This window comes from Oncorhynchus nerka, linkage group LG10, assembly GCF_034236695.1.
Source record: "Oncorhynchus nerka isolate Pitt River linkage group LG10, Oner_Uvic_2.0, whole genome shotgun sequence".
In the NCBI taxonomy this organism is placed as follows: Eukaryota; Metazoa; Chordata; class Actinopteri; order Salmoniformes; family Salmonidae; genus Oncorhynchus; species Oncorhynchus nerka.
In genome coordinates, this window is record NC_088405.1 from 78,446,062 (window position 1) to 78,471,453 (window position 25,392).

A 25,392-nucleotide genomic window follows, 5' to 3' on the forward strand; every position below is an offset into this window, starting at 1 on the left:
CTGGCATGAATGTTAAGCCCGAGCCCTACCCATACTCGCAACGTTCAGGCCCTACCCTACCCAGGCCGATTGCTTCTGCGAAATTGAAGGCCCTGCCCGAAACCCAAGATCAGAAATAACTTCCTCCATTAGTAAATGCATTAGCTGCTCCTCTCTGTCTGTCACTCGCTCCCTGCGTGCAGGTTGAAGCACTTCTGACATCCTGTTATGATCTTACTCAGATATGACTGTACCGCGCAGGGGAGCAAGCGCAAATGGCTCAGCTTCAAAATGTTAGTGATCAATTTGTGATACCTGAGCCCTGCCCGTACCCTAGTTAGTGATGAAAGATACGACCTACCCAGCCCTAACCTGATGGGTTTGGGGTTTATGGGGAGTGGGGACACTGGGGTAGTGTGTTGTATATACTCTGGGGTGGTGTGTAGTGATGAAGGTTTTGTGGGGTCACCAGCATACCTCGATGACAGAGAGAAGGATCTCTGGTGCAGAGGAGCCCAGGGCCATGAGCGTGAGGTTAGACACAGTCTCGTTCCAGATCCGCACAGTGGTCACTGACGTCTCCCCGTTGGGTTTGGTGATAGTCACCTCTTTCTCCTACAAAGACAAGGACACACATCACAGTTAGGGGAACATGCAGCTAGTGTTTTACCAATACAACAATTCAGTGATATTGCCTATGAGCTGATGCTAGAGGACAGTATTTCAAAAGTTCCAGAACTTTCACCAAAGTTCACAGGTTTTTCAGAAATCCCGGTCTGAGAAATCCCAGAATCAATCCTGCTAAATTTCTGAAAAACCTGGGAACTTTGGGGAAAGTTTTCAGAATCACCACAGCACGAGAATGACTGAAGGACAAAACAAAGAGAGAAGTGGTCACTGGTCACCTGGGAGGTGATGACCTCGATGGAGGCCATGAAGCGGTCGGCGATGATGGACACACCCAGGAACATGTACATGAGGCAGGTAAAGTAGACTATCGCCCTCCCCGTCTGCTCCGCCAGTGGAGGGCTGAGTGGTAGCCACACAGGCAGCACAATGCCAGGTCTACACATCACCTTGTCTGTGCACGCCCGCTTGCCCCCTGTGGTGTTACCAGATGGGGAAGCCGGGGTGCCTGATACAGATGCCCGCTCCACCACCTGAGGCTTGGAATGGAAGGAAGAGGTGGCCGGGTGGGGCAGGAGGAGGAGGATGGAGAGGAGGAGTAGGAAGGATGGGAGTGGGGGATACACAGGGTGGGGTCCCATGCTATCCCTGAGTTAGGTGGTGCCTGGGGTCACCGGAGGAGCAGCTGGGTAGGAACACTCTCCTGAAAGAACATTGAGAGAGGGAGAGAGAGAGAGAGAGAGAGACACCAAAAGAACAACAGGGGTTGAGGATGTGGCTCTCTAAATTGTTCACTAGGGTATATTAATAAGGTCTACAATACATTCAACTGTGCCACTCCCCACATAAATGAATGCCATTTGGGTATTTCTGAGATGAATTAAAGGGATAGTTCACCCAAAAATAAAATTGTTCCTAACCTACCTACTTTAAAGTAGTTATTTTAACATTCTGAATGTCAGCAATGCTGCTATAATGACCATTTTATAAGTATTAGTATAATATTTATTGCTATTGTTTGTTTGTTTGTTTTGAACTGTTTATCTGTTTCTTGTGCTGTTTTTTGTATGCGCCTTGGTAGGGGTGGGGGGGGGGGATTAAGGATTGGGGATGTTTCATATTTGTTTATTTAGCTACAGTCACCAACGGTTAATATTAGCAGCTAGGACTAATACACAATGGAAGTTAAGGGACCCGAGTTAGCATGCTCTACATTGTCCAACATTACCTTAGTTACTTCAAACCCGAGTTCTCTAGAAACGTACCATTGTTTTACAGTCATCGATGCCAATGCTAGTGGTTGGGCACTGGAGCTTAGTAAACAAAACCCAAAGCGTGGATTGAAGTCTCTTCTGGCACACAGACCATTCTCAAGGTAAAGAAATATAGACAAATATCGTCAAAATGAAAAGAACAAGGACCAATGAGTGTGTGAGTGAATATGCATGTTACCTCACTCTGGCGGTATCAAATGCCAGTCTAGACAAATGCAGAGTGCTATCAGTCAGCAGCGATCTAATCGAGAGGAGAGGAGACAGAAACAAGAGAGAGGGGGAGAGAGAGTGAGGAGGGGGGGAGAGAGAGTAGAGGTGCAAACAAACAAACAGAGAGAAGGTATAAAGACACTGATATAAGATCACTGCAGGAGGCAAAGAGTTACAATGACAGAAACATGAAAGAACATTCAAACACAGAAAGATGTGAGGCCTGTATAGTACTAAAGGTGGTGCAGCGGTAACACTACATGTAGGTACCATTTAAGGGAAGGTTTTGCATGTAGGTTATAGACAGTTAAATATAGCTTTAATATGTTTATAAATCATGAACTAATATCTAAATATGGAAAGTTATTTTAAAAGGGAAAACCACCCCCCTCAAACAGAACCTTAATGTAAAGTCCTACCAGAGCACCTTTGAAGGTGGAGATCAGATGCAGGTGGGGTAACACTAAACACCCTATCTGACTTAAACCCATCCTTACCCTGGAGTGGAGCTGCCCACTGGCCATGGGGGGTTTATGCGTGAGGCCACCTATAGGGTCACCTGTCACCCCCCCCCCCCCCCCCCCCTGCACAGGTAACCCTAGGGTGGTGTGTGTGGCACCATGTCTTATTCATTGAGAACTTAAGGTCATTACTTGTTCAATTAGTTATGATGGGCACAAGCCTGGCTGTGACTGGCCCCCAATAAACATGCATTATGAAAAAGGGTCCTTACAATGGAAAGAATCTGTCTATTAGCAGGTCAAGTATGCTGCCATGATAACTTTGAAAAACAGAATGGAGGCAGACATCTTAATAGTTTTTGATGATAACTTCTGTAACTAGCTACAAATACATTCATATTTATCTACACTACTAAATACGGGGTACATTTTCAGTGCAATCACAAACAAGACCTATGCTTTAGGCTAATGCTAATTTGAACTGTTAATAGGTAAGAACTTTAAAAACCCATGTATGTCATCTAGGGCAGTGGTTCCCAAACTGTGGGTCAGGACCCACTTGTGGGCTACGGCAGGGGTCCAGGTGAGACTTTTTTGTGCATTGTTACAATTCAGTTAATTAGAATTTGTCACAAGAGCTCATAGTCAAATCTACATAAGAGTTAAATATTTTAAAGAGGATGATTTTATAATTATTTTTTACTTTTGTCTGGTCTGGGTATATTTTTTCACCACTCAACCCTTTTGCAATTGGTGGGTCAGGAAGCAGAACGTTTGGGAACACCGGATCTAGGGAACACACACACACTTATTACATAAAAAATGTGCATGCATGCTTGAGTGTATGTTTGTGTAAGTCAATGCATGCAAGGTTGTGCGTGCATGCATGCATGTAACATGGATCATACATGCATGTGTGGGTGAAAAAAATGGGGAGGGGTCATCTATGGACTTGAAAGAATGTGTAGAGCATGAGCTTGTGTGTGTGTGTTTGTGGAGGGGGGTAAGTGATTGAGTGAGAGTGAGTGATGGAAATGGAAGCGTGCTGGCAGGTGTGCGTTGCCCACGGTAACAGACACCGCAGTGTTGCATCATTGATGCCTCCTGTGCCTTGGCAAGCTCATTATTAGGTTGTGATTGAGAAATGTGGCCCCGAGCACCATGCACCGCATCACATTTCACTTTCCAAGGCCTGCTATGGTTACCATGGCCTCAGACTGAGGGCCACCTTACACCGGGCAGTGGGGCCAAGGGGCCCGAACCAAAAATAACCCACCGACTGTTCACACCTGGACAGGAATACTGAACAGGTGACAGAGCACAGCAAAGAGAGATGCTGTAGTATCAAATCAAATGAAATGTATTTATATAGCCCTTCGTACATCAGCTGATATCTCAAAGTGCTGTACAGAAACCCAGCCTAAAACCCCAAACAGCAAACAATGCAGGTGTTGAAGCATGTTGGCTAGGAAAAACTCCCTAGAAAGGCCAAAACCTAGGAAGAAACCTAGAGAGGAACCAGGCTATGAGGGGTGGCCAGTCCTCTTCTGGCTGTGCCGGGTGGAGATTATAACAGAACATGGCCAAGATGTTCAAATGTTCATAAATGACCATCATGGTCAAATAATAGGTCTGGGACAGGTAGCACGTCCGGTGAACAGGTCAGGATTCTATAGCCGTAGGCAGAACAGTTGAAACTGGAGCAGCAGCACTAATTGATTAGTAATACTAATCAACAGACTTACAAAATACATAAACACTCCTTGTGACCCTTAGGCTGTGCTATTATGGACATCATACACACAAAGAGGAGGGAGCCACACAAACACATACTTATTTTCATACAGGCACTCATAGGACACCGCTAACACACCATACCAGAAAATAAACCTTATCGACAGACAGCTAGCTGCCTGTAAACTCACACTCTGAGGCCTGGTCCATAAACAACCCCTCACCGGTAAACCTTTTTTAATTTTTTTTATCTTTTATTTAACTAGGCAAGTCAGTTAAGAACAAATTATTATTTACATTGAAGGCCTACCCTGGCCAAACTCTAACCCGGACGACGTTGGGACAATTGTGCGCCGCCCTGTGGGACTCCCAATCACGGACGGTTGAGATACAGCCTGGAATCAAACCAGGGTCTGTAGTGACGCCTCTAGCACTGAGATGCAGTGCCTTAAACCGCTGCGCCACTACACTTCATGTAGATCTGAGAGGACTGAATAGATATAACATTTGGAACACTGGCCTAATATTGAGTTGCGCACCCAGCAACATTTCAGTTCTTGACACAAACCGGTGTGCCTGGCACATCTTTTGTCTTGCCCATTCACCCTCTGAATGGCACACATACACAATCCATGTCTCAATTGTCTCAAGCCTTAAAGCCTCTTTAACCTGTCTCCTCCACTTCATCTACACTGATTGAAGTGGATTTAACAAATGACATCAATAATGGATCATAGCTTTCACCTGGATTCACCTAGTCAGTCTGTCATGGATAGAGCAGGTGTTCTTAATGTTTTGAACACTAAGTGTATTAATAACTGATAGGCTTGGTTGGACTTTCACCATATTGCTTCTATCTGTCAAATTATTTCAGATCTCCACAAGTGCTTACTGCACTGCACTGCATTGTCCGTTATTGAGGCCTTTTCTGGTCGGGACCCAGACTCATCTGTGGCAGTTCAAATGTGTTTACATTGTGATTCTGATTGGGTGAAGGCACTACTAAGTGGTGCACTCACTCTGGGTTTCCAATCCATATTGAGATCAATGCCTTTAGGTTCTCCCTCTGGACCACCATCAGGCAACACTGCAGATGAAACCCGTTTATAAGAACAGTCAATCGATAGACTCATAGGGTAACAGAGGTGTAGAGATTATTTATCACTCCCATAAATCCCATAATAGTGTCACGTTCTGACCTTTATTTCCTGTGTTTTGTATTTAGTTAGTATGGTCAGGGCGTGAGTTGGGTGGGCAGTCTATGTTTGTTTTTCTATGATTTGGGTATTTCTATGTTTCGGCCTAGTATGGTTCTCAATCAGAGGCAGGTGTCATTAGTTGTCTCTGATTGAGAATCATACTTAGGTAGCCTGGGTTTCACTGTGTGTTTGTGGGTGATTGTTCCTGGCTCTGTGTTTGCACCAGATGGGACTGTTTTAGGTTTTCTCACGTTTGTTGTTTTTGTTAGTTGTCTCATGTGTAGTTTCTTTATAAATTAAAGAACATGAATAACCACCACGCTGCTTTTTGGTCCGCTTCTCTTTCACCAGAAAACCCTTACAAATAGACTTACAATGCATTCTGAAAGTATTCAGATCCCTTGACTTTTTTACTCTTTTTACAAATTTAGTTTTGAATACTTGTATAAATAAGCTATTTCTAAAAAAAATTTTTTTTTTTTAAATCCTTAATCTGAACATAATATTCCATAATGACGAAGGGAAAACAGTTTTTTTTTTTTTGCAAATGTATTAAAAATAAAAAACTGAAATACTTATACAAGTATTTATACAAGTATTCAGACCCTTTGCTATGAGACTAGAACTTGAGCTCAAGTCCATCCTGTTTCCATTGCACATCCTTGAGATGACACCTGAAACCCCACCTCTTTAAGGAATACCTAGGATAGGATAAAGTAATCCTTCTCTCCCCCCCCCCCCTTAAAAGACCTAGATGCACTATTGTAAAGTGGCTGTTCCACTGGATGTCATAAGGTGAAAGCACCAATTTGTAAGTCGCTCTGGATAAGAGCGTCTGCTAAATGACTTAAATGTAAATGTAATGTAAATGTTTCTACAACTTGATACAAATTAAACAATTTACCTTTGTTAAATTCAATTGACTGGACATGGTTTGGAAAGGCACACACGTCTATATAAGGTCTCACAGTTGACAGTGAATGTCAGAGGAAAAAAACAAGCCATGAGGTTGAAGGAATATTCCGTAGAGCTCCGAGACAGGATTGTGTTGAGGCACAGATCTGGGGAATGGTACCAAAACATTTCTACAGCATTGAAGGTTCCCAAGAACACAGTGGCCTCCATCATTCTTAGATGGAAGAAGTTTGGAACCACCAAGCCTCTTCCTAGAGCTGGCCGCCCGGCCAGGGCCTTGTTCAGGGGATGACCAAGAACCCGATGGCCACTCTGACAGAGCTGCAGAGATCCTCTGTGGAGATGGGAGAACCTTCCAGAAGGACAACCATCTCTGCAGCACTCCACCAATCAGGCCCAGAAGGAAGCCACTCCTCAGTAAAAGGCACATGACAGCCCGCTTGGAGTTTGCCAAAAGGCACCAAAAGGACTCTCAGACCATGAGAAATAAGATTCTCTGGTCTGATGAAAACAAGATTGAACTCTTTGGCCTGAATGCCAGGCGTCACGTCTGGAGGAAACCTGGCACCATCCCTATAGTGACGCATGATGGTGGCAGCATCATGCTGTGGCGATGTTTTTCAGGAACAGGGACTGGGAGACTAGTCAGGGTCGAGGGAAAGATGAACGGAGCAAAGTACAGAGAGATCCTTGATGTAAACCTGCTCCAGAGCACTCAGTAACTCAGACTGGGGTGAAGGTTCACCTTCCAACAGGACAATGACCCTAAACACACAGCCAAGACAACGCAGGAGTGGCTTCAGGACAAGTCTCTGAATGTACTTGAGTTGCCCAGCCAGAGCCCGGACTTGAACCCGATCGAACATCACTGGAGGGACCTGAAGATAGCTGTTCAGCAATGCTCCCCATCCAACCTGGCAGAGCTTGAGGGATCTGCAGAGAAGAATGGGAGAAACTCCTCAAATATAGGTGTGCCAAGCTTGTAGTGTCATACCTAAGAAGACTCTATGCTGTAATCTCGTCCAAAGGTGCTTCAACAAAGTACTGAGTAAAAGGTCTGAATACTTATGTAAATGTGATATCCGTTTCTATTTTGAATACAATTGCAAAAATAAATAAAAACCTGTTTTTGCTTTGTCATTATGTGATATTGTGTGTAGATTGATGCGGGGAAAAAAACTATTTAATACATTTTAGAATAAGGCTGTAATGTAACAAAATGTGGAAACATTCAAGGGGCCTGAATACTTTCCAAATGCACTGTAGTTCCCAGGCTAGAGTGTATTTTAATTCAGTTCACAATGGGTGAGAGCTTAGATGGGTTAATGACTTCCGTTGTGTTTCAGTCTCTCTACTCAGCAGATCTGCAGAGGGCAAACTGTTGGGATTGTGGCTGCTGCTCAGCTGTTTGCGTCTCCTTGTTTACATCTGTGAGACCCTGACTGTGTTTTAATAGTCTTATGTGGCCAAATGCGGCCCACTTATGGAGCAAATTTTGAATTTGTGTTAGGATATTGAATTTGAATTTAATATTATTGGATTTGTAATGCAATAATTGAATCATTGAATTCATAAATTGAACTTGATTTGATTCCATCTGTTCTCCTTTACCTTTCCTGACTGAAATTATGGTTTATAAACTTGATACACAAACAATGAATGCAGTATCTACAATATTGAAACTGAATATATAAATATTGAATATAAAATGTAATTTAAATAACATTTAAAAACTGAATTCAATGTTCATTAAATTCGGTTTAAAATCATGAAATACAAGTTCAATTTATTAATTGAATGATTCAATTTGTGCATTAAACATAAAAAAATATTACATTCAAATTCAATAGCTTAATACAAATTAAACATTATTAAATTCAAATACAATTTCTGTTTGCGCTGAAATCACTCCATGCCTGCTGGTCAATTCTTGCTTGTTGACTAAAACCAGAAAGTATGTAGAAATTATAATGGATGTAAATATTTTAATAATTTAATATTTGAAAATATTGAACTACTTTCTAACTCTCTAACAATGACCAATAATGAGATTTAAGCATTCCATGCGCCTTCCAAGCAAGCTGTTCTTTGATGGAGAAGGTCGTTTCTCCTGTCCTCTCTGAGGTGTCAGTACGGTAAACCGTCTCGTCCGTCGCCTGTTCTGTTCCTGTACAGGACACTGAGCTGTGTGACAGCTCTTCTCTCGTTAACCCCAGCGACACGGCTGCTGTCTGTCAGCGACGCCGATAAGTGATTGCCTGGGATTAATTTACACAGATAGCAGCGTCAACAAAATGGGAGTTAGCACCTTTTACCGTTTCATATTTTCTCTCCCCACATGGTGACGGAGGGGAAGCGTCAGGTAAGGTAAGGGATACTGTCTCTCTAGGTTCAGGTGAGGGAGAGAGTGAAAGAGAAAGAGAGAGAAAGTGAGAGAGGAAGAGACAGAGATGAGTGTTTTACACTTAAGCAAAGTGAGGTCTTTCTATGTAAATGGACCCCACTGCTGAAGGAATAATATAAGAGAATACACTCAAATGGGCCAAGAATGGTTTTTAAAATTATATAGAGAAAAAAAGTCACTATCAAAATGTTTTTGTTGTTGTTTAATTTCATAATCAAACAATATACAGTATATAACATTACAGTATTAGCCTAAACATGCTACATTGTTATTAAATCTAAAAATGCTTATATTACCAATACGTATGTTGGCAATGGCTAGTTTAAAAATACCAAAGTGTGGATTGCAGTCAGTTCTTGTACATAAAGCTCTTTCAAGGTGAGGAAACAAATGTCTAAATATGCCATTTATCTGAACTATTCCTTTAATAGAATGCCTGTGTTGACATTTTATAGCACTTAACAGGAGTAAAGAAGACCACAAACCTTCACTCAAGTGAACTGTAACCATCATGGTGCAGGTGGCAGTATACTCCATTTGCATTAATTTTGTCAATGAGAGCATGCTGGCTCCATTCTAGCTCAAACACAACACACTGGACTCTCTACAGTGACTCTGTTTTGGCTCAAAGACAACCCAGCTTCAAGTCTTTCACTGTGTTTTTGTTCCTAAAGTGAATGTGTTTCAGGAGGGTTAGCATGCCAAAGTCTGCCTCGTTTCTGTTAGCACACAGAGGCCTGTATACAGCATTACTCCTAACATGGACATCTTAGAAATAACCCTTTTGGTCTTTTCACGGAAAACACTTTATTATTCAATGCCCTTGAAAATATGCCAAAGCAAAACCACAAATGTGATAGCAAAATGTAGCTACTCGCAACAAAGCAACCGATCCATTATGCCGTAATGGTAATGCTAGTTTGAGTTACCCACAAATCATGGCAGTTAGACAGTCACCCTGTTTGCTGTTAAACGAAAGAAAGGAAAGTGATCTATCCCTTTAATAAGTAAAGCGAGGGCTGTCCATGGAACCTGTAAGAACCAGATGAGTCAGAGTGTAAACTAATCTACCTCTGGCCCCGGGCCACACAGACAGACAGACTGTCATGGCACTGTTACAATTAGACCTACTATCATAAAACTGTTACAATTCTGATATAAGTGAGGGATGTGTACATGCAGATGTTCAAGATGATTAAGAATAGGATTGCCGGACACACAGTAATTCATGGTTACCAGTATTTAGCAGACGCTTTATCCAAATTAACTTCCATAATGTTACAATTGTGACTTCACTGAAAAGGCCTTTTTGAAGAGCAATTTACCGCCAACACATTGCATCTGTTAAGACAGAGGTAATAATTACCACTTGAAAATAAATTGGATCCTGGACCTCTGGTTCAAAGTTAGGCCTAATCTAGGATTTGTTAAACAATCTCCCGGTTAGGTTGTTTTCCATATTCATTTTTTTCCACACATAATGAATGTCCAGATACAGTATATGTGAACCTTTTCAGTTTTAAAACTTTCCATTAACAAAGGGATGATAATAGGGATGCAAATGTCTGACTCAAAGGGAAGATCAGTATTTCACAATTTAATGTTAGATGGTTACTCAGGCTGAAAGTAGTCTGTGTCATGTCTCTATTTTGGTTTGGTCAGGGTGTGATTTGGGTGGGCAGTCTATGTTCTATGTTCTATTATTTTCTATTTCTATGTGTTTGGCCGGGTGTGGTTCTCAATCAGAGGCAGCTGTCTATCATTGTCTCTGATTGCTCCAGTTTCAACTGTTCTGCCTTACTATTATTCAACCATGCTGGTCATTTATGAACATTTAAACATCTTGGCCACGTTCTGTTATAATCTCCACCCGGCACAGCCAGAAGAGGACTGGCCACCCCACATATGCTCTCTCTAATTCTCTCTTTCTTTCTCTCTCTCGGAGGACCTGAGCCCTAGGACCGTGCCCCAGGACTACCTGACATGATGACTCCTTGCTGTCCCCAGTCCACCTGACTGTGCTGCTGCTCCAGTTTCAACTGTTCTGCCTTATTATTATTCGACCATGCTGGTCATTTATGAACATTTGAACATCTTGGTCATGTTCTGTTATAATCTCTACCCGGCACAGCCAGAAGAGGACTGGCCACCCCACATAGCCTGGTTCCTCTCTAGGTTTCTTCCTAGGTTTTGGCCTTTCTAGGGAGTTTTTCCTAGCCACCGTGCTTCTACATTTACATTTACATTTAAGTCATTTAGCAGACGCTCTTATCCAGAGCGACTTACACCTGCATTGTTTGCTGTTTGGGGTTTTATGCTGGGTTTCTGTACAGCACTTTGAGATATCAGCTGATGTACGAAGGGCTATATAAATACATTTGATTTGATTTGATTGGATTGAGAACCATACTTAGGTAGCCTTTTCCCACCTGTGTGTTGTGGGTAATTATTTTTTCTGTGTGTGTTTGTGTGCACCTTGGTTGCGTCACGTTCTTTACTGTTTACCTGTTTTTTGGGGAGGGGGGGGTTGTTTCACTTTCATTAAAAGATGTGGAACTACATGCACACTGCGCCTTGGTCGATTTATGACAGGGAGTTTGAGGATAGCGAGCCTGACACTATGGGCCAGGATAAACTGTAATCCAGATTTCTTCAAACAGTCATTATAAACTTCAGTGAACTTTCTCTACTGCTAGTTAAAAGTCAATGAGAGTAATAGGGGCACCTTCAACCGTGCAATTTACAAAATGTCATGGCCAAATTAACTGAAATTAACAATTATTTTGTTTGACATGATGTACTTTCGTATACCTTAGGTAGTATTTCTGAAAGTAGAGCTCACGAACCAAAAGTGGTCCCCGTAACATGCATACAACATCACATATGTGCACCATACATTGCTCTCTCGCTCTGCTGTGTGCATGATGTGCCTCATGCTAGCTGTCACTTATTGGTTGAATTTAAATTGCTAGGGGGCTGGCCCATGTGGTGGAAAATGGCTCAGCACAGCTTCCAGAAAAACAGCTGCTTTCAAACTAAAGGCTTTTGTGGCTAATTGAGGTAAAACAATTTTGCATGTATGAACTACACATTGACACATTCAGACTAAAGTGGGAGGGTTAAATCATACTTAGTAGTTGCCAAAGTTCATGTCTTAAAGGTGATTTGACAATATTTATATATTTTTTCAAATCAAAATAGTTTATCTATCCAACAAGGTAGGAGTGCAGATACATAAAAACTCAAGAAAATATGACAATCATAACAAATTAATCTAAAACAAATGGAAAAAAGAAGCACCACGGCCGTTAAAAGAGCTGGACCAGGTGCAGCGTTGTGAGCGTACATTTTCTCTTTTATTCGAAATGACGCCGACTAAACAATACAAACCATGAAGCTTAATGCTATGTACCATAAAACAAAGTTAACTTCCCACAAACACAGGTGGGGAAAAAGGGTAGTTAAGTATGGTTTCCAATCAGAGACAACGATAGACAGCTGTCCCTGATTGAGAACCATACCTGGCCAAAACATAGAAATAGAAAATCATAGAAACACAAAACATAGAATGCCCACCCAACTCACGCCCTGACCAAACCAAAATAGAGACATAAAAATGATCTCTAAGGTCAGGGCGTGACACCATGTAATTTCCATATTTGCAGCGCTTATCTTTTCCATTCATTTGGGGTTGATGCATGTAGATGGATCTACACAACCAATGATATAAAATGTGTACTTGTATTGACATTAGACGACTTTGGAGGTCTGAACATCTGACCATTTTGGGGGGGGGGGGGGATTTAATTCCAGTTCAACTTTATCCTACACGATTAAAGGTAAAATGGTAATAGCATGTTACTGTTATTACATGAAAAATACATATGGGTCTCTGTGCGAGTGAGATTCATTAAAACAAGTATTGCTATGTTGTGACTATGTACCATTTGGAACCAGGTAGTTACTGTGTTGAAATGTAAACATGTTGACCTATTTAACTAGGTATATAACTATGAAACAAGTTAAAACATATCTCTGTGGAAATGTTAATGCGAACTACAGGATGTTAAAATGTTGAAGCACTAGAATTGAACTACACGCTTAGAAAAAAAAGGGTTCCAAAGGGTTTTTTCGGCTGTCCTCATATGATAACCCTTTTTGGTTCCATGTACTGTAGAACCCTTTTTGGTTCCTGGTAGAACTCTTTTGGGTATACATGTTGAACCCTCTGTGTAAAGGGTTCTACATGGAACTCAAAACGGTTCTACCTGGAACCAAAAAGGGTTCTTCAAAGGGTCCCTCCTATGAGCACAGCCGAAGAACCCTTTTCTAGATAACACCTTTTCTTCTAAGAGTGTACATAGTAGATACAGGCCATTCGGAAATTATTCAGACCCCTTCCTTTTTCACACATTTTGTTATGTTACAGCCTTACTCTAAAATGTATTCACTTATTTTTTCCCACTCATCAATCTACACACAATACCCCATTACATAATACTTATGTAAACGTGATATTTCTAAAAACCTGTTTTTGCTTTGTCATCATGGGGTATTGTGTGTAGATTGAGGAGGGGAAAAAACAATCAATTTTAGAATAAGACTGTAACGTAGCAAAATATGGAAAAAGTCTAGGGGTCTTAATAATTTCCGAAAGCACTTTATACAGGTAAGTGCCAAAATAAAGGAAACAGCCACATAGTGTCTTAATAGTGTGTTGGGCCACCAAGAGCCATCAGAACACCTTCAATGCACCTTGGCATATATTCTACAAGTGTCTGGAACTCTACCAGAGGGATGGAACACAATTCTTCCACGCAAAATTTCATAATTTGGTGTCTTGTTGATGGTGTTGGAAAACGCTGTCTCAGGTGCTGCTACAGAATCTCCCATAAGTGTTCAATTGGTTTGAGATCTGGTGACTGAGACAAACACACTCTTTAAACCCCATATGCTCCTTTGAGACCCATCTTTCAAAGTCATTGACATCTCTTCTTCTAACCATGATAGCCAATATAATGGTCAACTGAGCATTTTTATACATAATCCTAAACATGATGGGATGTTAATTGCTGAATTAACTCAAGAACCACACCTGTGTGGAAGCACTTGCTTTCAATATACTTTGTATCCCTTGTTAACTCAAGTGTTTATTTGGGCAGTTACCTTTATGTCATATGAAAGATAATTGTAAAATAAAATGTTACAATTTTCAAAGTGAAAATATTTATTGTGAAACTTTAATCTGTGGCACAAATCTATTCATGTATGGTACTACACAACATACATGTTAATTAAATAAAAAAGCTTCCCAAGAACCATTGCAGTGGGGGGGGGGACATAATTTGAAACCTTTCAGATGGTAGTGCATGACTAGTATGTAATGGTGGCTACCGGAATTTGTAGTGAGCTTTTGAGTAGCCTAAGCTTTTATACAGTATCAGATTTTACCCATCCAATATGGCAGCCTAAATGTTGTTTCATGCCATGGGGTGACTCGGTGCATTATAGTAAAAAATTATTATGACTCAGCACTTTGTCATACTGGTACAACTATGCAACACCATCTACAACAACTACACTCTAAGATTTTTTTTTACCGAATTGTACTTAAAGGGGTGCAAATTATTGTCACTGTAGTGGTACTCTGTAAGATATGTCCATTGTACCATTAGTTGTAGGTACATAGTTGTGCCAATAGTGTACCATATTGTTGACACAGATACAAAAGTGTTTGCCTTTTTTTTTGTTGCCTTTTTAGGGTACCACTACATTGACAAAGCATATGTTCCTTGTAAGTGTCAAAAATGTACTTCCACTCTAGATCAAGTAACTCACATGTAAACGCCTCTCTTCCATCCCACTTCTTTTTTTACCCACTTTATCTCACCATTTTCGTGACTACGATCTTGTCTCATCGCTGCAACTCCCCAACGGGCACGGGAGAGGCGAAGGTCAAATCATGCATCCTCCGTAACATGACCTACCAAGCCGCGCTTCTTAACACCCTCTTGCTTAACCCAGAAGCCAGCTATACTATTCAACTGACGACCGAAGTCAGCCCACAGGCGCCCAGCCCGCCACAAGGAGTCGCTAGAGCGCGATGAGCCAAGTAAAGCCCCCCCGGCCAAACCCTCCCCTAACCCGGCCGATGCTGGGCCAATTGTACGCAGTCATATGGGACTCCCGGTTATGGATCAAACCCCAGGCTGTAGTGACGCCGCAACCCCGCTGCGCCACTTCGGGGAGTAGGCCCAACTGGGTCTCACGACTGTCAACGCCAACACCTTAACCATTACGCCAAGAGGTCCGTACCGCTTAACAAGGTAGGTAAAGGTCTCTATATTAATTATATCAATATTAATTACAGCTCTTTATTGTCACATGCTCTTATGTAAGCCTTTATAAAGACTTCAGAACCATCATCAGACATGTTCAAATTGTAATTACCATAACCATAGACCACTTCAACTGGTACAACGCTTCCACTCATGGGTGGCCAAAAATAGCAAAAAAAATCCATCCCCCCCCCCCTTGGAATTTTTGTACCCCAGGGAACAATACTGTAACCTAACTGTACCCTTTTTCTGAGAGTGTAGTGTGAACCTGTGAACCTGTGAACTGGGTTAGTCAGTGCTGTAAATGTATCACCACTACCAAATCAGTATCGGACAGACATACGGCACCTTCAGAAAATATTCACACAGTTACAACCTGAATTTAAAATGTATTACATTTAGATTTTTGTCACTGGCCTACACACAATACCCCATAATGTCAAACTGGAATTATGTTTTTAGAATTTTTACAAATTAATAAAAAATGAAAAGCTGAAATGTCTTGAGTCAATAAGGGACACCTAGTCAGTTGTACAAATGAAAACATTCAACTGAAATGTGAATCAGAGAGGTGCGCGGGGTTGCCTTACTTGATATCCAAGTCATCAGTGCCCGGGGAACAGTGGGTTAACTGCCTTGTTCAGGGGCAGAACGACAGATTTTTACCTTGTCAGCTCAGGGATTCGATACAGCAACCTTTCGGTTACTGGTCCAACACTCCTACCCACCAGGTTACCTGCAGCCCCGTATTCAACCCCTTTATTATGGCAAACCTAAATAAGTTCAGGAGTAAAAATGTGCTTAACCAGTCACATAATAAGTTGCATGGACTCACTCACACTGCAATAAATGTTTAACATGTATCCCACACATACAGATAATTGTAAGGTCCCTCAGTCGAGCAGTGAATTTCAAACACAGATTTAACCACAAAGACCAGGGAGGTTTTCCAATGCCTCACGAAGAAGGGCACCTATTGGTAGATGTGTAAAATAAAAAGCAGACATTGACTATCCCTTTGAGCATGGTGAAGTTATTAATTACACTTTGGATGGTGTATCAATCCACCCAGTCACTACAAAGACACAAGCGTCCTTCCGAACTCAGTTGCCTGGAGAGGAAGGAAACCGCTCTGGGTTTGTGATAGGAGAAAATTGAGGATGGATCAACAACAGGGAAAAGAAGGAAGCCTTGTAAATAATACAAATATTCCAAAGAATGCATCATGTTTGCAACAAGGTACTAAAGTAATACTGCAAAAGAATGTGGCAAAGCAATTAACTTTTTGTCCTGAATACAAAGTGTTGTGTTTGGGGCAAATCCAATACAACACATTACTGAGTACACCTCTCCTTATTTCAAGCATAGTGGTGGCTGCATCATGTTATGGGTACTGTATGCTTAATCTGGGGAGTGGGGAGTTTTTCCAGGTGAAAAAGAAACGGAATGGAACTAAGCACAGGCAAAATCCTAAAGGAAAACCTGGTTCAGTCTGCTTTCCACCAGACACTGGGAGATTAATTCACCTTTCAGCAGGACAATAACCTAAAATACAAGGCCAAATCTATCCTGTAATTGTTTACCAAGAAGATAGTGAATGTTCCTGAGTGGCCGACTTACAGTTTTACCTTAAATCTACTTAAAAATCTATGGCAAGAACTGAAAATGGTTGTTTAGCAATGATCAACAACCAATGTGACAGAGCTTGAAGAATTTTTTAAAGAATAACGTCCAAATGTTGCACAATCTAGGTGTGGAAAGCTCTTAGGGACTTGGAAGAGTCACAGCTGTAATCGCTGCCAAAAGGGCTTCTACAAAGTATTGAATCAGGGGTGTGAATACTTATGTTATTAGATATTTCTGTATTTCTGGGGCGGCAGGTAGCCTAGTGGTTAGAGCATTGGGCCAGTAACCGAAAGGTTGGTGGATTGAATCCCCGAGCTGGCAAGGCCAAAATCTGTCATTCTACTCCTGAACAAGGCAGTTAACCCACTGTTCCAAGGCCATCATTGTAAATAAGAATTTGTTCTTAACTGACTTGCCTAGTTAAATAAAGGTTCAATTTAAATATAATTTTTAATATGTTTGCAAAAAACATGTTTTCACTTGTCTTTGTGGGGTATTATGTGTAGATGGTTGATAAAAACAAATATATTTTGAATTCCGGCTGTAACACGACAAAATGTGGAATAAGTCAAGGGGTATGAATACTTTCTGAAGGCACTGTAGAGTTAAGTGGATTGAAGAAACTGTTAACAGTCTGTTTTCCTCTGTCTCTGGTGATTCAGGATAAAATTTTGTTGTCGCTCCAAAATCTCCCTTAGTCAGACCAAGTCAGACTCCTTTTCTACTGTCTGATTCTAAATAATATTACCCCATTGGTCAACATTCCCACCTTTCAAAGGGCCCAATGTTAGATCGAAGTGCTGAAGAGGGCTGAAGAGGGGGGTCAATTTGGAATTGAGCATATCGCCCTCTTCTGTCCTCATCTCTCTAGTTTCTCTTTGGTACCCGTTTCATCGTTCTCACACACTCTCTGGATATCTCCTCTTTGTATCAAAATGTTGCCCTCCACCCACTAAAGTTTCCCCTGCATGTGCCTTGGGAATACGTAACAGGAGAGAGAGACACAGAGACAGACACAGAAAGAAAGAAATAAAGGTCACTTTACTTGGATAGTCCCTATAGACGATCTACAGACGATCAAAAAATCAGTTAATATACATCTCCTTGCCAAGGTTACGGTAAGGGTTAGGTTTAGAATAAGGGTTAGGTTAAGGGTTAAGGTAAGGGTTAGGGTTAGGATTAGAGTGCGGGTTGAGTTTGGGGTTAGGATAAGGGTTAAGGTTAGGGTTAGTGGATAGTTATTTGAAATGTTATTGACAGTTATTTAACATTTGCTGAACATCTACAAACCATCTACTTGGAACTATCCATATAAGTAATACCAAAGAAAGAGAGAAAGACAAAAAGAAAGAAAGATAGAAAAAATTATGAGAGAGAAAAAAAATCATAAAAAATAGAGAGAAAGAAAGAGAGGCTCCATTGGTACACACCAAAAGAGGAGAGGTGGACAGAAAGAGGACGCTAGACGAACCAGTGACAGCCAGCAGACAGCGACTCCGCTCCTGAGGTTTCTATTACTGCCCTGACACCCTGCCCAGCCCAGCAATCATCCTGCGGTCCTGTCACCTTAGGAGCAGCACGGACCCAGAGAGAAACACTGGTTATGCAATACTCAGGGCCGAGCAAGAAACAATGAGGCAGCGAAAAACAGACACATACAGCATGAAAGCCAGGGCCTGTGCCTCCCTTACTATACGTACGTACACACACTGGCCGGGACTGGGAGAGTGACATTGTAGCCTGCTAGTGCCAAAAACAGGACTTTCGTGTTTTCACTCCATACTTCGTAGAAATCCCACAGAAACATCTTCTTCAAATCACTGAGTCTAAAAGACTAAAACTATTTTTAGAAATTTGACGGAATATGACATAACCAATTGTTATACATTAAAGTTAAATAAAGCCTTCGACATGGTAGAAGAGACCGTTATGACACAAAACTGGTTTAAGCACAAAGTGATGTCCTTACACTGTAAAAACAATTCATCCAGATGGCCAGAGTTAATTCATACGGATTCAACCCATAATCATGTTGTGTGTGGAAAATAGGTAACAGTTTACAATTTAATTTATGAGTTACTAGTTACAAATGAGGGAATTAAATATTTTAAACAAGACAAGTCAGATTAAACAAGTCAGATTATATCATAGATTAATACATAGCAGTGCCTTTTGAAGCCATTCCAAGCCGCTCTTTGAATTCAGGGCAACAATTTAGTCAGAACAACAAAGTGTTGAACAAAAGCGCAGAGGCAGCCAGTAGGCCCTCACAGACAAAGCTATAGACACTGAATGAAAACAAAACAGGCACCCTAACACACACACACACAGTTTCTGTTTGGGACCAGGCTAATAATACCCAACAATAAGCACTTCATTCCCAGTACCAGAGAGAGTACCCCCCATGACCGCGTTACTCTGTCCCACTACCGCCGCTAACTTCCCAATAGGAAACACACCACTTTGTCCTGCTATGTAGGACAGCCTTGAAGCATGCCCAATTCACATTTGTAGCCAGTAAAGCCTACCTTCAATACTTTTCCATCATAATCAATATTCTAAACCATGGTAATACTAACTGTTCATAGAAACAAAGCTATGAATGCCTTTTTTGTTATTGGATATGCTGCGATTTTTCCACCCTCATTATAAGCGAACATAGGGAGACAGTGAAAGTGGAAGAAGATCTCATATAGTTAGGAGATAGATAGGGAGTACATCAATCATCAAGGGAATCCATCAATCATCCATCAATCATCAATCCACCTGTGCCTGATGAAACAGTCTGTTAGACAGTGTGTCCGATAGCCTATATGGCTCATCTAATGACTGATCCTGTATGCGTGTTAGAGAACCGTATGGCCCCTTCTTCATCTTCCTCCACTTTACCCAAGTGGGACGTGCTACAATACTGAAGCATTGGTTTACTTCTGACGACACATGCGAAGGGGCAGGGATGTGCACAGACCTTTCAGTGGGCAGGTGCTCAAAATCAGGGGGCAGGTGCTCAAAATTAATATCTCGTAATTAATATCTCAAAATGTATAACATATAAACTGCCTCTGTAGCGAAAATTCTAAGTAAGCTAGTTACAGTGCCTTTTATAATACATGATTGATAATGGGAAAAGAGGGTAGCCTATCAGCTGATAATTGATGTTGATGACTGATGTAAAGCCAGCTCGATAATTTATTTATCTTCACTGCTCTTTAATAATAACTTCATAATATAGTCTAATATTCATAATCTTCCAACTCCTGATATATGGCTGGCTGACTCGTCGCATGTGTAGATATTTTAACACTGTACATGGTGGTTAACTACGGAGGGAATTATTTTAAAATATATATATTCATTTTTCTCTCGTCAATAGCTATTGAACCAAGCGTGCCTAACTATTAAAATTATTTATTGGGGAAAAATCAACTGGTTTTTTGTTGTTGAAATTTCTATATATACAACCATTCAAAAGTTTGGGGTCACTTAGAAATGTCCTTGTTTTTGAAAGAAAAGCTCATTTTTTGTCCATTAAAACAACATCAAATTGATCCGAAATACAGTGTAGACATTGTTGTAATTACTATTGTAGTTGTAAACGGCAAACTTTTAATGGAATATCTACATAGGAGTACAGAGGCCCATTATCAGCAACCATCAATCCTGTGTTCCAATGGCACATTGTGTTAGGCAATCCAAGTTTATCATTTTAAAAGGCTAATGAAGTGTGAAGAGGCAACTCCGGGATGCTGGCCTTCTATGCAGAGTTGCAAAGAAAAAGCCATATCTCAGACTGGCCAAGAAAAATAAAATATTAAGATGGGCAAAAGAACACAGACACTGGCTAGGCCAGCATCCCGGAGTCGCCTCTTCACTGCTGACGTTGAGACTGGTGTTTTGCAGGTACTATTTAATGAAGCTGCCAGTTGAAGACTTGTGAGGCGTCTGTTTCTCAAACTAGACACATTAATGTACTTGTCATCTTGCTCAGTTGTGCACCGGGGCCTCCCACTCCTCTTTCTATTTTGGGTAGAGCCAGTCCGCTCATGTGTAAGAAAGTTTTTCTGAAATTAACCACTTAATTGCGGCAAAGTTGGTGGACAGCTCATTTTCTGACCGCAGAATTTCAGTGTGCTACCAAGTTATGGCTAGTGGGCAACAAGGAGAAGATGAAACCTGAGATATCCACTTTCTACCCGCATCTTGAGCTGCACATTGCGAAGATGGAACTTTCTTTATTGAAATCACTCTACAAGAACAACCTGCAGGAGGCCTTGTCTGAGACAACCTGCAGGAGGCCTTGTCTGAGACAACCTGCAGGAGGCCTTGTCTGAGACAACCTGTAGGAGGCCTTGTCTGAGACAACCTGTAGGAGGCCTTGTCTGAGACAACCTGTAGGAGGCCTTGTCTGAGACAACCTGTAGGAGGTCTTGTCTGAGACAACCTGTAGGAGGCCTTGTCTGAGACAACCTGTAGGAGGCCTTGTCTGAGACAACCTGTAGGAGGCCTTGTCTGAGACAACCTGTAGGAGGCCTTGTCTGAGACAACCTGTAGGAGGCCTTGTCTGAGACAACCTGTAGGAGGCCTTGTCTCAAAATAATCATCACCACTCCGATGACAACTGACGAGTCAGAGAGACATTTTCCAGCCGTAAGGATAAAAACCTTCACAAGCATCACCATGGGCCAGAAAAGGTTGAATGCATTGGCCATGCTGTCAATCCAGCATGACGTCATTCAGAGAATGCCAGACTTTCATGACAAAATAATTGAGAAGTTTGCCAACAAGAAGGATCGCCGTGCCACCTTCCTGTTCAAGTCAGCACAACAACGGTATGTCTAAAAATATGTATTGTATGTTGCTGTATAAGTGATATAATATGCCAGAGAGATATGTATACTGTAGCTAAGAAATACTAAGTTTATGTTGTGTAGTAAGCTGTTATTAGCCTATGGTCCCTCTCTGCCTCAGAACTTAGCCTAGTGTTCTGACCTGGTGGTGCACATGTTGCCTATAGCCTGTTTTAGAGAAATATTGTAAGAGCTTTCATTGTCTGTTTATGTACCCCTGTTATTTAGCCTACTAACTTGGTGTACAGGGAGAATACTGTAAGAACGTCCCATGTTCTGAATTCTGTCATTGTCCATTTCTAAAGTGCTGAACAAATAGGCATATAGGCTACGTCCGTCAGCTCGCTCAGGTCTGAATCGAAATCACGGCTTGCTTCTTATACGCTCATCGTTCCCTTCTTATGCCATAGTTTTTAAATTACTTAAATACAGTACCAGTCAAAATTTGGACACAACTACTCAGGTTTTTCTTTATTTTTACTATTTTCTACATTGTAGAATAATATTGAAGACATTAAAACTATGAAATAACACATTTGGAATCATGTAGTAATCAAAAAAGTGTTAAATATTTGAGATTCTTCAAAGTAGCCACCGCCTGATGACAGCTTTGCACACTCTTGGCATTCTCTCAACCAGCTTCATGAGGTAGTCACCTGGAATGCATTTCAATTAACCGGTGTGACTTGTTAAAAGTTAATTTGTGGAATTTATTTCCTTCTAAATGTGTTTGAGCCAATCAGTTGGGTTGTGACAAGGTTGGGATGGTATAATAGCCCAAGTCCATATTTACGCAAGAACAGCGAAAATAAGCAAAGAGATACGACAGTCCATCATTACTTTAAGACATGAAGGTCAGTCAATGCAGAAGATTTCAAGAACCTTGAACGTTTCTTCAAGTGCAGTCGCAAAACCTTCAAGTGCTATGATGAAACGGGCTCTCATGAGACCTGCTACAGGAAAGGAAGACCCAAAGTTACCTCTGCTGCAGAGGACAAGTTCATTAGAGTTAACTGCACCTCAGATTTCAGCCCAAATAAATGCTTCACAGAGTTCAAGTAACAGACACATCTCAACACTAACTATTCAGAGGAGACTGCGTGAATCAGGCCTTCATGGTCAAATTGCTGCAAAGAAACTATTACTAAAGGACCCCATAAGAAGAAGAGACTTGCTTGGGCCGAGAACACAAGCAATGGACATTAGACCGGTGGAAATGTGTCCTTAGGTCTGATGAGTCCAAATTTGAGATTTTTGGTTTCAACTGCTGTGTCTTTGTGAGACGCAGAGTAGGTGAACTACATGTGTAGTTCCCACCGTGAAGCATGGAGGAGGAGGTGTGATGGTGTGGGGGTGCTTTGCTAGTGACACTGTAAGTGATCTATTTAGAATTCAACGCACACTTAACCAGCATGGCTACCACAGCATTCTGCAGCGATATGCCATCCCATCTGGTTTGTGCTAGTGGGAGTATCATTTGTTTCTCAACAGGACAATGACCCAACACACCTCCAGGCTGTGTAAGAGCTATTTTACCAAGAAGGAGAGTGATGGAGTGCTGTATCAGATGACCTGGCCTCCACAATCACCCAACCTTAACCGAATTGAGATGGTTTGGGATGAGTTGGACCGCAGAGTGAAGAAAAAGCAGCCAACAAGCACTCAGCATATGTGGGAACTCCTTCAAGACTGCTGGAAAAGCATTCCTCGTGAAGCTGGTTGAGAGAAGAGTGTGCAAAGCTGTCATCAAGGCAAAGGGTGGCTACTTTGAATATTCTAAAATATTAAATATCTTTTGATTTGTTGAAAATAGTTTGATGTCTTCATTATTATTCTACAATGTAGAAAATAGTAAAAAAATAAAGAAAAACCCTTGAATAGTTGAACCCTTGAGTAGTTGTCCAACTTTTGACTGGTACTGTAGATCTCTCTCATTAGCAGCTTATACATCATTTTAGGCAATGTTAGAATGATGCATGTCATTGTTTTGCTTACTTTGTGTATTATAATTATCTCATGTGCTTTTCTCCACAAGGAGGGGATACTATATAATGGTGTTGGGTCTATAACCATGTTTACCAGTGACAATCTCTTCCCATTCAAATATTTTTGTTCAACAAAAACTTCAGTAATAGACCCATGTAATTCCAGTTCATATTGCGAGGGTCGCTTTGTTTGAGCAATGCACTGTCTGTGTGTTAGTATATTGTCTATAAAAGTGGATCATTGTGATGAATTGTCCTTCCTTTTTAGACCACAAAATAAAATACTTCAAATGGTAAGCTAACCACCCTGTCTGTGAATCTAACCACCCTGTCTGTGACTTAAAGAAGACTAAAATTAAAGTACTCAACATGTTGCTTGAATTTATCTGAACCAACATCTATCTGAATTTCTGTTACTTTCCATTTTGAAAGTGCTGAACGAATAGGCTGAGTCAATGTGCGGGGGTACAGGTTAGTCGAGGTAATTTGTGCTTACAGGAGAGAGAGAGGGACCGGGCAGGCACCGTGTTATGCGGTGGAGCGCACAGTCTCCCCAGTGTGTGTGCGTAGCCCGGTACATTCCAGCTCTAGCCCGGCCATCGAGCCAGCTGCCATGAAGCCGGTTTTACGCATCTGGTCTCCAGTGCGTCTGCTCGGGCCGGCGTACATAGCACCAGCCTTATGCATGGTGTCCCCAGTTCGCCAGCACAGCCCAGTGCGGGCTATTCCACTTCGCTGCACTGGCCTGGCTACCGGGAGCATTCAACCAGGTAAGGTTGGGCAGGCTCAGTGCTCAAGAGCTCAAGTGCGCCTGCACGGTCCGGTCTATCCAGTGCCACCCCCCTGCACCAGCTCTCTGGTGGCAGCCCCCCGCACCAGGCTGTCTCTCCGTCTTCTGCCTACAGGTGCTCCCGCCTGTCCAGAGCTGCCAGAGCCTTCCTCCTGCCCTGAGCTGCTAGAGTCTCCCGTCTGTCCTGAGCTGCTAGAGTCTCCCGTCTGTCCTGAGCTGTCAGAGCCGCCAGTCTGTCCTGAGCTGTCAGAGCCGCCAGTCTGTCCTGAGCTGTCAGAGCCGCCAGTCTGTCCTGAGCCGCTAGAGTCTCCCGTCTGTCCTGAGCCGTCAGTCAGCCAGGAGCCATCAGCCAGGAGCCACCAGAGCCGTCAGTCAGGAGCCGCCAGAGCCGTCAGTCAGCCAGGACCCGCCAGAGCCGCCAGTCAGCCAGGACCAGCCAGAGCCGTCAGTCAGCCAGGACCTGCCAGAGCCGCCAGTCAGCCAGGACCAGCCAGAGCCGTCAGTCAGCCAGGACCTGCCAGAGCCGCCAGTCAGCCAGGACCTGCCAGAGCCGTCAGCCAGCCAGGACCTGCCAGAGCCGTCAGCCAGCCAGGACCTGCCAGAGCCGTCAGCCAGCCAGTACCTGCCAGAGCCGTCAGCCAGCCAGGACCTGCCAGAGCCGTCAGCCAGCCAGGACCTGCCAGAGCCGTCAGCCAGCCAGGACCTGCCAGAACCGTCGGCCAGCCAGGAGCTGAGAGAGCCGCCTGTCACGTCGGCGATGCCGGAATCTCCCTTCACTCCGGCGTTGCCGGAGTCTCCCGCCTGCCCGGCGCTGCAGGAGTCTCCTGTCCATTCGAGACACGTGGCGTCGGTCCCCAGTCCAAGGTCGGCGGCGAGGGTCGCTGCTCTAAAGAGGCCACGGAGACGGGCTAAGAGGCGCACTAAAACTATGGTGAATTGGAGTCCACGTCCCGCGCCAGAGCCGCCACCGCGGACAGACGCCCACCCAGGCCCTCGCCTATAG

At 42.5% G+C, this 25,392-nt stretch overlaps 1 protein-coding gene across 7 annotated transcripts in view; it reads right to left on the reverse strand.

Annotated features, from left to right (window-relative positions):
* Positions 1-25,392, reverse strand: part of slc8a2a (solute carrier family 8 member 2a) — a 63,713-nt gene that overhangs the window by 25,119 nt on the left and 13,202 nt on the right. For 4 of the 7 annotated variants that reach the window (XM_029671396.2, XM_029671394.2, XM_029671395.2 and 1 more), the window contains exons 2-5: positions 2,059-2,121; positions 1,872-1,975; positions 885-1,309; positions 457-594 (exon numbers count right to left, since the gene is read on the reverse strand). In XM_029671396.2, coding sequence (XP_029527256.1) covers positions 457-594; positions 885-1,247 — 501 coding nt within the window. In that variant the 5' untranslated portion in view covers positions 1,248-1,309; positions 1,872-1,975; positions 2,059-2,121. The other 3 variants (XM_029671392.2, XM_029671391.2, XM_029671393.2) reach the window with 3 other exon arrangements.